The sequence below is a fragment of the Salarias fasciatus genome, chromosome 2 (assembly GCF_902148845.1).
Source record: "Salarias fasciatus chromosome 2, fSalaFa1.1, whole genome shotgun sequence".
In the NCBI taxonomy this organism is placed as follows: Eukaryota; Metazoa; Chordata; class Actinopteri; order Blenniiformes; family Blenniidae; genus Salarias; species Salarias fasciatus.
Genome location: NC_043746.1, coordinates 5,785,670 through 5,799,219, shown reverse-complemented (window position 1 = coordinate 5,799,219; position 13,550 = coordinate 5,785,670). Strand labels below are relative to the sequence as shown.

The window sequence follows — 13,550 nt, the reverse complement described above, 5'->3', positions numbered from 1 at the left end:
CCCGGAGCCTAAAGGGCTCCTGATGAGCAGGTCAGTGCATGTCAGTGAATGTGTGGCAGTGAGCGTTCACGTGTCAACATGAGGATCAGGGAGGAGAGACGCCGCTCGCAGCACAAACAGACAGTTTTTCATTTGCTTTTATCAGTGTCCTTCTTTATTTGACGCCCGTAACTCCAGCTCCCGCTGGAGGACGGGGAGTCGGGAATGTTTAAAGCACAACAAGTGACACGGACTCCATTCAAAAGAGTAAAAACCTGTGGATCAGTAGGGAAACCGAGTGTGATTCATCACTTCTGTAAAGTCCCAGCGACTTGTGCCAGCTCATCATAAACCGTCTTTTCCACCTGTCGTCACCGGCCCCTCTCTCTCCGCCACGTGAGCGTCTTTCAACTGGAATATAAACTCAAACATCAAAGCTGCTTAGTTTTATCATTCAGGTTGACTTCAGTTGAAAAGCTTTCAAGTCTTTTTCTCACTCCGCCGCCGCCGCCGCCGCCGCCGCCGCCGTCTCGCTGTCTGTGGGTCGAATCGCCGTGGAAAGAGAGCGCGTGCTCTCTCTGTCTCTGCTGGGGTTCAAGTGAGGATGCTTTTCTTTCAGAGTCTGAGTCCTCGGCCTGCGCCGGCTCGGCCTCTTTTGTCTCGGGCAGGGCGGACCCTGGCGGGGTCCTAACGGACCGGCGGCGTGCTTCCTGTCTGCAGGTGAGCGGGTTTGGCCGGTTTGGCTGGTTTGGTGTGGTGGGGATTGTCTGCGAACGCCTTTCGGAGCTGCGCCACGCGGCTCCCGGACTCTGGTCTCCTTTCACAACGTCGCATTTCTGAGGAAAAGAGGACAACTCGGAGTGACTGCTCAGCATCGCCTTCAAATTTATGCATTTTGCTGCACGGCTTCGTCTTGTATTGCCGCCTTATTTCAGCTTTCCACACAGAAATGTGCTGCTTTAAAACCTGCCCTTTCTCTAAATTAAGATATTTCTTTGCAATAACATTGATCTACCACCACTACTACTACCACTATCCACTAGCATTTATTTATCAGGGACATTTAATAAACATGTAACTGATATTTCCCTCAGCCTTTTTCAAACCGTAATACCGACTGCTTACATCCTGATGTCTATTACAACATTACAGAACAATAAATATAATTTAAATGGTTGTATTTTTCTTTCATCACATCTTAAATTGGGATAAATCTAAAGTGTTTCTCTTAATGAGCTCAATAAAGCTGTAAGATCTTTAATTTCATAATCGATGCACACCTTTAAAAATGTATTGATTCAACATGGTAAAATATCTGCCTTCATACGGAATATAAAGGATAAAATCTACTTTTTTCTTGAAGCTGACAAAATCATGCCTCTTGTTGGCGGTCTTCATTCACGGCACATAAATAAAAGGCAGTCAGTCACCTCGAAGAGTTTAAATGCTAGAGATGAGGTCTAAATGACACATGTTTTGAGGTTTTCCCTTAAATGCTGTACTTTCTAATGTTTTTTTAAAAATGTAAGATGATGTTGTGAATGACTGTTCGGTTCTTAAGTCAATAAAATCCGGATTATTCCTCTGCTGGTTTGATTCCCTCAGTTTAAAATATCGACCATTTTACTCAACTGTTGCTCAACTAATGATCTAATGTAGAACAGGAAGTCGTAAAACAACTGTATGAACACTGGATGAAATATCTACACTGAAAACACACTGAATAATACACTCTGGCTATTTGTTTTGTAAACAAATGTAAGCATGAAGCAGGAACTTTGTCTCTCAGAATAAAAAGTCACAAACCCAGAAATTCCTCTGTGATTGCAGTAATGTCAGTAATTGGACTAATAAACACATTAACACATACATGTGAATGTGTTGTATTTTCTTGAGTTTTTTTGAATGAATTGAAAGAATATTCGGCTTCCTCTCTCCTTTTCGCTGCTGAGTGTGACTCTCGGGGACGTGGCTGCTGTTTCTGTTTGGTGATTGTGATTTCTCTCCACCTCTTCCTTCCTCTCTTGCTTCCTCACCTCGGGCCTGAGCGCCGTCCCTCCCTGCGTCTGACAGTTGGGCTTTGAGGGGCTGGTTGCCATGGCTACTGAAATGGGACCTGTGGAGAGGAGCCCAGGCGCTGAGGTTGTCCGAGCCGCCGCCTGAGTCGCTGTCGCCGCCGCTGCTGTCCTCGGCGGCGTCCTTCAGCTCGTCTTCGGCGCCGCAGGAGTCCTCCTCTGAAGACGGGCCGCCGGGCGAGGCCGGGTCGTCCTGTGCGTGAGCGGGACGCCACACCACGGTAAGCCTCCCGACACGCCGCCCGTCTTAACCTCCCGCCCCAACCCCCCCAGCTTCCAAGCCACATGCGAGCACGTGAACTCACGCTAACATCTGCGAGGGGCAGCTGGATGTCTTCTGTAAAGCCGAGCTGCCGGGCCTCTCTTCCTGGCAGCAAGTCCGCTGTCTGGATGCCATTCATATTATCGCCGCGGAGCCTGCGAGACAAAGACGTCCATTTTCAGTCCCGCAGACGGCCGCTCCAACCTTTGGATCAATCCTGCGCTCAGTCATTTGGCAAATAACTTCCATAATCAAATTGGGCCGAGGACGGCTCGCCGACTGAACCTCTGGAGTTTGCCGGTGATCTTATCAGAAACAATTAGTTACGTAATACCTTCGCAGACGCTGCTATGTGTCGGTTCGGAAACATCCTGCGCTCACAAAGTCACTGGCAAAGTGAAGCGGACGTCAATCCGTCAATTAAAAGTGGTTTATTTTGATGTCACATGGAAATCATGTAATGAAAACTTACAGCTGTGAGCTTATGGCTTCAACAAATCAAAGCGCACGGACGCTCCCTCCGTCTATTGTTAGCTTTAGTTTCCTCATTAAGATAATTAGGAAGTATTGCTGCGACCTAAATGCTTCTGAATGGATGGCGCGCCGGCCTCATGAGCCGGGGTCTTCCTACCTGTGGTTCACGAGGCTCTGGAGGAGTCTGGAGGACCGGAATTCGTCCACCTCCCCGATTATACTGACGCTCACGTCGCCGTCCCGCCCCAGGAGCCAGCTCACATGTTTACTGGAGGCTGGAAACACAAGAAAACACGAGAAACGGCGTGAGCCTGAAGTCCTGGGCGGCAGAGATAGACACACTGTTCACTCATTAAAAACAGAAACACTGTTCCAACATTTTCAGTCAAGCAAAAATATAAAAGTGCCGACGCAGCCTGCTGAGGCCATGCTGGACTCATTTAATGTTTAACAAGTGTTTTTCTTGTGTTTCTGAAAACGGACACACAAAAGGATCCGGAGTGTTTCTATTGTTCCGTCAATCCACCCCTTTATTTTCCTCTCTTCTGTTATCTCCTATCTTTACCCAGAATTCAGTTGCAGGGAATCCCAGCAAATACAGGACAAAAGGCTAAAATACAACCTGGACGTATCACCTGTGGACACACACACACACACACACACACACACACACACTGATGGGCAAACAGAGGTAATTGAGTTATGCAAGTTATAAACAAAAGAAACCCGTCTTTTATAAACTAATACCCATAATACTTCTAAAATAAATACATCCTCCATTCACTGCTTGATCCACCAACAAATTCACAACTACAGGAACATTAGCGACCTGTCACACAAAGGGAGAACATGCAGACCTCGACAGGAAGGCCCTGATGTAACACTCATTTAAACCTAAATCAAGTTTGATTATTAGAGTCAGAGTAGCCTTTATTGTCATCGCAACAAGTTACCCAAGTTACAAGTTACAACGAAATTATTATTATTTATTATTTATTATTATTATTATACAACAATGCGACTACAAATCGAACTTAAATGCAAACTTGAGTAAAACATTTGTTGTAATAATACATTTCTGTTCCAACTCAGGCAGAAAAAAAGCCGTAAAACTGAAATACCCTCGAAATCATGAGACCGAGTCTATTTTAACTCTTCAGAGGTTAGTTTTGACTTTCGACCTCTCATAACCGGCTATTCTGGCTTTCCTCCAGAAGGTGGTGCTGTCCTCTCAGCGTAGAGCTGAGCAGACCTCAGGCGGCTGCCTGCAGTCTTTGTCCTCAAACTGTTCCACTGTCTGACCTCAGTTCGCTCTTTTTTTTTTTTTTTCAAATCCCAGAGTCCCTCCGCTGTTTGAGACTCATCAGGAGGAAGCGGAGTTAGAAGAAGACACCAGGTCATATCTGGAGAGGCTCTTCCTTTAGTGAGAAGCTTTATCTCAAAGCGTTTCTGGGTTGTCCTCTATCCTGCTGCTTTATCATTAGATGGGCGCAGTAGTAAACAACAGGTGACGTGCGCTACAGGCGCGTCACCTGTCGGTGACACCAAGTTTCTCCTGAGCGGTTCTTTCCTCGTGACTCAGCCGGCGTGTTGAAAACCCCCGCTCCCTGGTGACTGGAACCGGCCACGTTTTAATGACTCTACCTGAAAAACACCTGCGTGACGTGGCGAAGCAGGCAAACGCTCGCATCTCCGGCCCGACCGGGACCAGAGCGGTGAATGAATGAGCGCGGAGACCCAGACGGCTGGCTGGGCTTTGGGGGGGAGAAGGCCTCGATAACAAAAGCAAGCTGTGTCTGCCTTCGCATTCGGGAGCGCGGCCGGTATTTTAACTGCTGCGTGACACACAGGGACGCATTGTGTGGACGTCTCGGCCTGATGTCGGGTCAGAGCCGCTCTGACGTCAACGGCTCCTACGCTCTCCGAGGAATCCAGCCTCGCTCTGTCATTACGGCGATGAGACGTCTCACTCCGACGCCGCCGCGTTCACCAAACTGCGGAAAATCACAGAAATGCAAACCTGCAGGTCAAGGTTTAGCTGTGACATTTAAAGGTCTGCGTGCTCTTCTCCTGTCTGCTGGGCGACAAAGGAGCCGAGGCGGCCGACCGGATTACGCGTTGTGTAATGCCAGATTCACAGGACGACACACACACACCGGGCTGATTCTCAGGTGACGGCGCAGAGATTGGGTAAACAAAGACGGGAACCTAATATGTGGTTTAAGGCGAGGCGACGCCCCGAATGGCACGGCTTACTCAATCTTATTCAGCTTTCAGGCCACACAAACAAGTCTGAGATAGAGGCTGTCTCACACACACACACACACTCACACACACACACGCACACACACTGCAGCTGAACCACTCCGAGGTGTCAGGGTCTTGGCGAGTTAGAAAAACACCTTAAACGGAGGAAGGCAGAGCGAAATGAGTGAGACACAGCGGTCCAGCCGAGGGTTATGGAGGCCAGCGAGCGAGCGGAGGCGGTCCGCTCCTCCTCATCTCTCCGGCTCCGCTTTAAACACATTAATCAGACCCGGTAACCCGAGAGGCCCGTCTGAGTGTGTACCATTGTGTAAGTACGTCATTAATCACGGCGGCCAGAACTGTAAATGCGCCGCAGTCAGTAATTTTGCCATAATCCTAATAATATCTGATTGATTCAGGGAGGCCGTTTCTCAAAACACCGCCGAGTGTCACGCTATTCGAGACAGCAGGTGTTTAACTCCAAAGAAATGAGATCCTGCGCGAGCCGGTGGCATTAACTTCCCGTCTGAGTCACTGCGGCTGTGAAAATGAACGAGGCCGGCTCCAGACGACCCAGATGAGATTTCCTCTGGGGGGACATCTCTACAATGAAGACGCCAGGATCCTTAAAGTAAAACTACACACACTGTGTTTCGTTCTGTCAGCCATGAAGAGCTTCACAAAGCAAATAAAACCTCAACAGATAGATTGCACAATATCTCTATTTTTAACAGACAATGTGCCTGAATTACGTTATACTACAACATCTGTCTGAATCCAAAACACCACCAGGAGCAGAATGACTCAGAACGGAGGCAGAACAAAACGTTTGTACTGTTTTCTTTTTTATTTACACACTTAATGAGTCAGCTTGAGACTGGAACTGACACAGAGAGCGAGAGAGCAGTGTCCTCAATGTTGATAACGATCAGCGGAAAATTGACGATCAAACAGTTTTGTCAGTCTAAATTACAACACACACACACACACACACACACACACACTCTCTCTAACTCCAGAAGCTGTTCATATCTAAACTGCAGGAATTCCTCTCCACCGCGAAGAGGCCTGATTTAAACAAACTCCTAAAAATGCATTTCAGAACAGCCCACATCTGTTCCTGAAACACTGCTTTTGTTTTCACTTGTTTTGCATTTCTTCCTTGTTTTCATGGTGAAACTCCTCCTGATCGTAACTAAAACCTGTTTGATCACTTCCACCCAATCAGACCAGTGAATCCGCTGTCCTTCAGTCTGATCCATTAACGATCGAACAAATCTGGGAAATAAAACACTACAATCTCACCAGAAAGGCGGTTTTAACGGAACCTTATGTTGCAAAATACAGAGAAACGTCCCAAAATAATATACTCCTGCAGATGTTGCATTGTGGGTGTTTTTCCAAACTCGCCCTGACAGCAGGAGTCTGAGGCTAAAGTGAGTTTCCTTGTAATGATCTCAGGCTGTCAATGTTGTTTTCAATCCGCTACTGTTGAGAAAAATAGTTAAAAAAAAAAAATCACAGTTTTCTTAGAGATTTTTTACAGCTTGTTTCGTGGTTTGGAGCCGATTCTGGCACACGGGCCATACGTTTGACACCTGTGGCGTAGGGGATTTACCCTGCGGGGTCATAACCATGTACGTACTGCAGGTTAGCTGAGTTTAAACAGAGTCAGCAGTGAGCTATTTAAAGCCAATAAAGAACCGGATTCCTGTCAGACGCTCTTTGTTTGTTGAAATGTTTTGAGTGTGTGTCGTTGAGCCCGAGGCGTCGTTTCATGTTTATCACCTTCTTATGTCATCATGGTGTTTTTTTTTTTGGAAGCAGGAACTGCGACGAGCTCCAGAAACACCTGCTCGCCGCTGCTGGGAGGAGGCTCGCGTTACGTGGCTCGCCGTTGTGTAATGTGTTTGTGCGCCGCTTTAACCGGCGCTCTTACCTTTCTTTGACCTGATGCTGTGGTAGTCGCGGCCCTCCCTCTCCTCCCTGTCCTCCCGCTCTCTCCACCGCCGCACCTGCTCTTCCCTCATCTTCAGGAAGAGGATCCTCTTCTGCTCCTCGCTGAGGGCCTCCAGCACCTCCGGCTCCACCCACATGTCCTCCAGGATCTTGGCCAGCATCCTGCCTCTGCTTCCCCCCCGACAACAGTAGACGCCACTACCGCGGGCTCCTCTGGACGCCGCCGGGTCGAGTTTCGGCGGTTGGGGGGACGATCGCTCCTTCTCCGCCGCGACGGCGAGGGTCGGGTTCCCTCTTCTCCGGAGGAAGTGGGATCAGGTCACTGGAGTTCTGCTTCCTCTGCTCTGCAGACTCAACTGGGCAGTGGACACCGCTTTTAGGAAAAGTTAGAGAGAGAGAGAGAGAGAGAGAGAGAGAGAGAGAGGGAGATTATATCTACTGTATTGTTTTGTTCCCCTCCATTCAATGCGGTTCTGACTGGCAGAATACAAAAGGCCCCAAGCAAATAACCTACAATGCTAAGCACAGAGTGTGTGTGTGTGTGTGTGTGTGTGTGTGTGTGTGTGTGTGTGTGTGTGTGTGTGTGTGTCTGTTTGGCTGCTGTGGAGTGAGAGAGCTACTGTGCTTCCAAACAGTAAAGAGCAAACTAGAGCAGGTTCAGTGTATCCACACACACACACACACACACACACACACACACACACACACACACACACACACACACACACACACACACACATACGTTCAGGGTGGGGTGCTGCTGCTTCTACACTATCTGTGAGTAACAGACACAAAAACACAGAGACAGAGGGAAACAGTTCAGCGGAATTTCTACACACAGATAACACTCAGCTTTGTCGACGCGTGACTGGCCGGGAAGCACCGAAGAGCAAGAATCCCAGAAACACGGCCTCAACATTAAACCGCATGTCAACAAACTCCGAAGAAGCAGGCTCCACCTCGCGCTCACTTTTGAAAAATGTGGCGCGGCGCGTTGCCGTGCGAGGGCCAATCGGGTGTGTGTTTGTATTAACGGCTCACCAATCTGAGGCGGAGATAAAGAGTGAATCATTACTGCAGATTCTCACTTGAACCTGGCTGGAAAAAAAACAGGTCATTCTGGGCTTTTTGAAAAGATACAAGCTGAGCGAGAGTGAACCATTTCAAAGACCAATGCGCAGGAACGCAGGCGGGTCCTCAGGCTGGAGAAACATGCAGCTGCACAACAATTAAACTGGCTGCTCGGATTGACTGATCTGTTTGTATAGTTTTGCCAACGAAGGTTCGTCACGATAAACACTGAGTGACTGATGAGCATCTCATACTTTGCTCGCATAAAATCACTGCTGTGCTGAAACCTCAGGACTCTGGCGAGAAGAGAGCACGATTAATGAGGAGGTTAAAATAAAATATCCACATACAGTAAAGGAAACCTGAATTTTCCCACAAGAATCATGTTACTGGCTACATAACTACACATCGAATGGTTCGAATAATAGTTAAAACTGTTACGACAGTAAAAATTGTACTTCAATATGAATAAATTTATATATTCAAAAGGACCCAAAATTTCTATTTAACTACAATAATATCCATTTTAAATGCTTGTTTGTTTTTTCTCTGCGGTCCATCCATGATTTATATCCTTGTTAATATGAGCGTCTTTCATCTGAAGGCGAAAAGGAAGTGATTCCATTTGTTTCTTCATTGTACAGGAGCTCTGTGAGGCTGTGATTCACAACCAGACAAACAGACGCTACTTAATTTGAGCAAAGTGCTTAATCTCTCCACACAATGAGTCTTTCACCTGCCCGACAGCTCCGGCAACGAGCCGCACGCCTTCCAGCTCGGGACGAAAACAAACAGCGAGCCGCAGGAACATCACACACGGCTCAAATTAACATATAACAGATCAAGACTCATACACTCGCCGCTCTGTTCCTCTGGTGTAAAGAGGTAGAGCATCCAGCTCTGGCTCGGCGCCAAACATGCAAATCAGTCTGAGATTTCTTCTGCCTCACACACGCAAGAGAAAAGACAGGAAAGGCAAAAAGGAGCGGGGAGAGACGGGGTGTGCGCGGCATACTGAGAGAGAAGTTTGAAAAGTCTCTCAGTCTGAGGAAACACTGGCCGTTTGAGAGAGTGTGAGAGATAAATTGACTCAGGCAGGCCGGAGAATGGCAGACGCAGCGAAGACACACACAAAGAGAAAAGAAGAAAGAGAGAGAGAGAGAGAGAGGAGCAGAGTGGAGGGAGAGTGCACTTACTCAGTGTTTGCCAGCCGGTAGCATCTCCCAGCCTGACTTCAGTGAGTGTGTGTCTCTGTCTGTGCGTGTGTGTGTGTGTGTGTGTGTGTGTGTGTGTGTGGGATGGATCAGTCGTCGGAGGTATGCAGACTCCACTCTGCTCAGCAGCATTTGTACTGAGCAGCAGTGGGACGGACTGATGTGCGTCTCCCCTCCTCCCTCCTCTTATCTCCCGTCCACACTCACAACTCCATAAAACACTCACGCCGGCACACACTCAGACAATCAAGCAGTAAAAATTAAAATAACTCCATGGCTTAATCTGTCCAGTCATGGCACACTTTGCTACAATCAAGGACACGATTCCAGGATTTCATTTCCCTATCATGGGAAATGGGAGTCACTTCCAGTCACTCCTTTGTTTTTCCCATTAATTTCCCAGTGAATTTTATCTGACAGACTAAAGTTTGACCCCCTTCTCCCTCTTTTCCTTCCTCCAGGAAGTCGCCCGTGCTTTGTTAATCACAAACCCACATGCTCAGGAAGGAATCCGAGTATTTATCCCACCGGATCTTTCTCGGTCAACAGGTTGTTGACACACAGATCCTCGCAGCAGTCATTGTTTGGCTGATAAGTTACGTACCTGAGAGCCGTGACAAACTATAAATATCATAAAAGTGTTTACAAGCAGTCGTCCTGATTGATACTGACCCGGCAGGTTTACGAGGGCCTGACCTGCAGTCGGTGTTTACACGAGAAAGAGGGAAGGGCTCCTTCTTTGTTTTCTCTCAAAACACGCCTGGACATTTGTACGACAAACCACAAGAGAAAGTAAATGAGTCATTTACGGTTTAATCCTGGAGTTAAACAAATAAAGTCACATGAACAGATCTGCAATATGCAAATAATGTTCTGGAAATTAACCTGTCACTGTAACAACACGACTTTAGGAAGTACCTGATGATTACTTTCAGGATATTTACAATGGAATTGGCAAGAACCTTCTATTTTTTCATAGACTAAAAAAGTGGAATTGTTGCAGAGCTGCTGTCTCTGTCTTGACACCTGACCTGGTCTCAGGATAGATCAATTTATAATATAGAATCAAACATTCCTTATAATTTTTAAATATATTTAAAGTTCTCTGTATGGATAGAAAACAGAACCGTACAATAAATAAAATATCATCAGAGACACATAAGCTTCAACATAAATCACTGAAACAATCTGTCACCCATAATATAACATGAAATATTGACAAAAGCAGAGAAAATCAAAGTATAACAACAGACTAATATCTCTATTTTCAAGTCTTCTTCAAAATATGAAATCATAACTACAATAAATACAACTTCAACAAAATACATCTTACTGTTTTCCCAATGTAAAAATGTCAAAATTAAAATATAGAAAAGTGTAAATTTAGATTTTTTTTTTTTTTTACCTTTCAAGTATTCAGATAAGCAAGACTTTCAGATTTTTGGCAGATTATTCAGTGATTCTACGATATCTTCTCCCTCTGAATGTAAAATAACACATTATTGTGAATTTATAACTCAACACTTCGCCTGCACGGAGCATGAAAAGAGGATATGTGCAGCTAAAATGTGATGTTTGATCCTACTTAACTTTATTAATGTGTTTCCTTTAAAAATATATGCAACACACTGTATCCCCCTCAAAGGGGTGTGAGCATTGAAAGCCACCAACTTCAACAATGAACAATCAACTCAGACACAATGAAGTCACACATAAAACCACATGACTTCTAACTAACTGCTGTAATTTCAGTTGAAATTAGTCAGTCGTCTCTCACACACACACACACACACACTCAGAGCTCAGGTTATGTCACAGTAATATAGCTAATATACACACACTACTGTATGTGGACATCCTGAATCAGACAGGAAATAGAGTTACTTTACTATTTAATCCAGTAACTCGTGCTGTAAGTCCAGTTCTTTTTTTTTTTCCAATACATTTATCAACATTATCATGAAGTGATGGTTTCCTGAGATAGTACCAATAGAAAAGCATCTTTGTATTGTCTTCAGGACTGAAACCCAGGTCTGTCTGCTGTGAGACGACAGTGCTAATCACCACACCACTGCGTCGCCCAGTTTAAAACCTACTTCTGCATTCCACCTGACCTGTGCGTGTGATCCAGTGTGTTTCAGCCGCAGTGTATTGTCTGATCAGGGCCTGCTGGTACTTCCCCGTTCGAGGCTGAAAACCAGAGGAGACCGTGTGTTTGAGGCTGTGGCGCCCGCTCTGTGGAGCTCCCTCCCACCAAATCTAAGATCAGCGGACACTGTCGACACTTCTTTTTAGACCTGCCTTTGTGTGATTTGTTGTTTATCTCTTTTTGTTTTATGTCAATTTCTGCTCTGTGTTGTTACGCCTTGTTGTTTTATGCTTTTGTAAAGCTCCTTGTGACTTCTATGCTCTAGAAAGGTGCTATATAAATAAAGTTTATTACTGTTGTTATTATTATTATTCCACTGGAGCATGTCATAAACGTATTATAGATGCTTCCTTTGACTCTCCCAGACAGATGCTTTTTCAGGTCAACAAAGTGACTCAGTACAATCGGTTTATGGTGGTTTCTGTTTGCCAACACTGTCCCACATCGGCTGGATCCCCGCTGGAAAAACACTTGAGCTGCACATGGAGCTGACAACGCCTCACAGAGAGGCACAGCATTGATTTCACTCTATCAGATATAGATTCCTCAGTGAGCTCCACGAGGATTTCGCACTGGCTGTGGGCGATCTTTCTACTATAACCAACGAATCCCTCATTAAAAAGGGATTAAAACATATTTATCTAGTTTTTGAGCTGGAGCGAAAACCCATCAGTCAGATCTGCTTCCAGTAAACTTTGCATGATGCAAGATGAAACCACAGCTCCTTTGAGTCAATACCGGCGAGTTTCCCCTCACAGCAGTGATACCAGACAGCAGCTTGTTTGTCTCTCAGGATCAGGGCTCAAGGTCTGCAGTCACAAGGTCACAGGGTCACAGGGTCACGAGTCACTCACTGCTTCAGCCTAATATTCACACCACACAGCTCTTTGACTACAAACACATTGAATCCCTTTTTTCCCTCAGAAATACCTTTGATTAAAAACATGTCTGAGGTGGACAGTGTCTCTTTCCTTCCTTCTTTTGAGTTAATATTTATCAGTGTGTTTCCATTGATTCACACTTAATAGGAATTCATCCGTATGAGGAAATATTTTCTAGCACGGAACAAACGAGTCAAACCTTGGTTTCTCCTGTAATGTCCGTGGAGACACTCCTCAGGGGAAGTCCAGACTCTCACCGACACGCCGAAGCCGCAGGCCAAACGGCGCCAGCACGTGCTCACGTTTCTCCTCACTGCTGTAGTGCATGAACAGCGCGCCCTGCTGGACGCACGCGGGATAACAAGTCCAGGGAAGAAAGAAGAAAACACGTGGAGGGTTTAACGAGATGTGGTGCAGAGGGGAGTGAAAGTCACTATCCAGAAGGAAAAGAAAAAAACTAATGTCACATTTCTTAAATTGCACCGAATTACAGGTGAAAGTACTGTTATTGAAAATAATCGCGTCAATTTTCAAAGGGCTCTTTTCATAAAAACACTCATCAGTGTGAGACAAACACTGAACTATATACAGTCAGTAAAGAGTAGATATAAAGCAGAGCTTTTCTCTGCGCTTATGTTAGATTAAATGGTGTTTACTGATCTTAAGAGTACGTTACTTTAAATATGCTCATAAAGTACAGGCAAGCTATGCTACTTGATGAGGGTGAGTATTTTCATTTGGTCATACTTTTCATTCGGGAGGTTTTTATTTCTTTATGGAGGTTTGCAAACAGATAAAGTTATCTCCTGAGCATGACCTCTGTCTGCTTTAAAAAGGAGACTGAAACCTTCGAAATAAAAGTAAAATAGCTGGATATTGAAACGTCACGTCCACTAACTTCACACCATCTTATTCTTAGTTCATCAGTAAACTAAAATAAACTTCTAATGGCCATGATTCTTCTTTATTGTATCCAGGAAAAATAAAAAAGAAGAAGAAATGAATGAAAATTGAATTTTAAGCCCATTTACTATCCTGTGCAGTCATAAACAAAGAGTTTCGCTCATTTCTAACATTTCTCAATACTCGTACTCGTGTTCTAAAGAACTAATGAATTCAATACAGCTTCATGAACAGATCACCTCCCAGTGTCTTCTTCCACCACCAGGCTTCACCGGTTGATCTCATTGTTCCATCATGAGGATCACAACAATCCCTTGACCTCTGACCTCTGCAATC

General features: G+C 45.5%; 1 protein-coding gene across 1 annotated transcript; it reads right to left on the bottom strand.

Moving 5' to 3' along the window:
* Positions 1-138: 138 nt before the first annotated feature.
* LOC115406620 (SH2 domain-containing protein 4A) lies at positions 139-9,377 on the bottom strand. The gene is made up of 6 exons (XM_030116757.1): positions 9,264-9,377; positions 6,977-7,369; positions 2,948-3,065; positions 2,360-2,471; positions 2,016-2,247; positions 139-815 (listed from the first exon to the last, which is right to left on the bottom strand). The coding sequence occupies exons 2-6, from the start codon at positions 7,155-7,157 to the stop codon at positions 667-669; spliced, it is 792 nt and encodes a 263-aa protein (XP_029972617.1). The 5' UTR covers positions 7,158-7,369; positions 9,264-9,377; the 3' UTR covers positions 139-666.
* Positions 9,378-13,550: the final 4,173 nt, after the last annotated feature.

Excerpts from the sequence above, each read along its gene's own strand:
- LOC115406620 (XM_030116757.1), bottom strand. The coding sequence starts at position 7,157 with ATGCTGGCCAAGATCCTGGAGGACATGTGGGTGGAGCCGGAGGTGCTG. Across the intron at positions 2,472-2,947 it reads CAGAGCCTCGTGAACCACAG|GCTCCGCGGCGATAATATGA; the intron begins GTAGGAAGACCC and ends TTTGTCTCGCAG. Across the intron at positions 816-2,015 it reads GGACGGCGCTCAGGCCCGAG|AAATGCGACGTTGTGAAAGG; the intron begins GTGAGGAAGCAA and ends TCTTTTCCTCAG.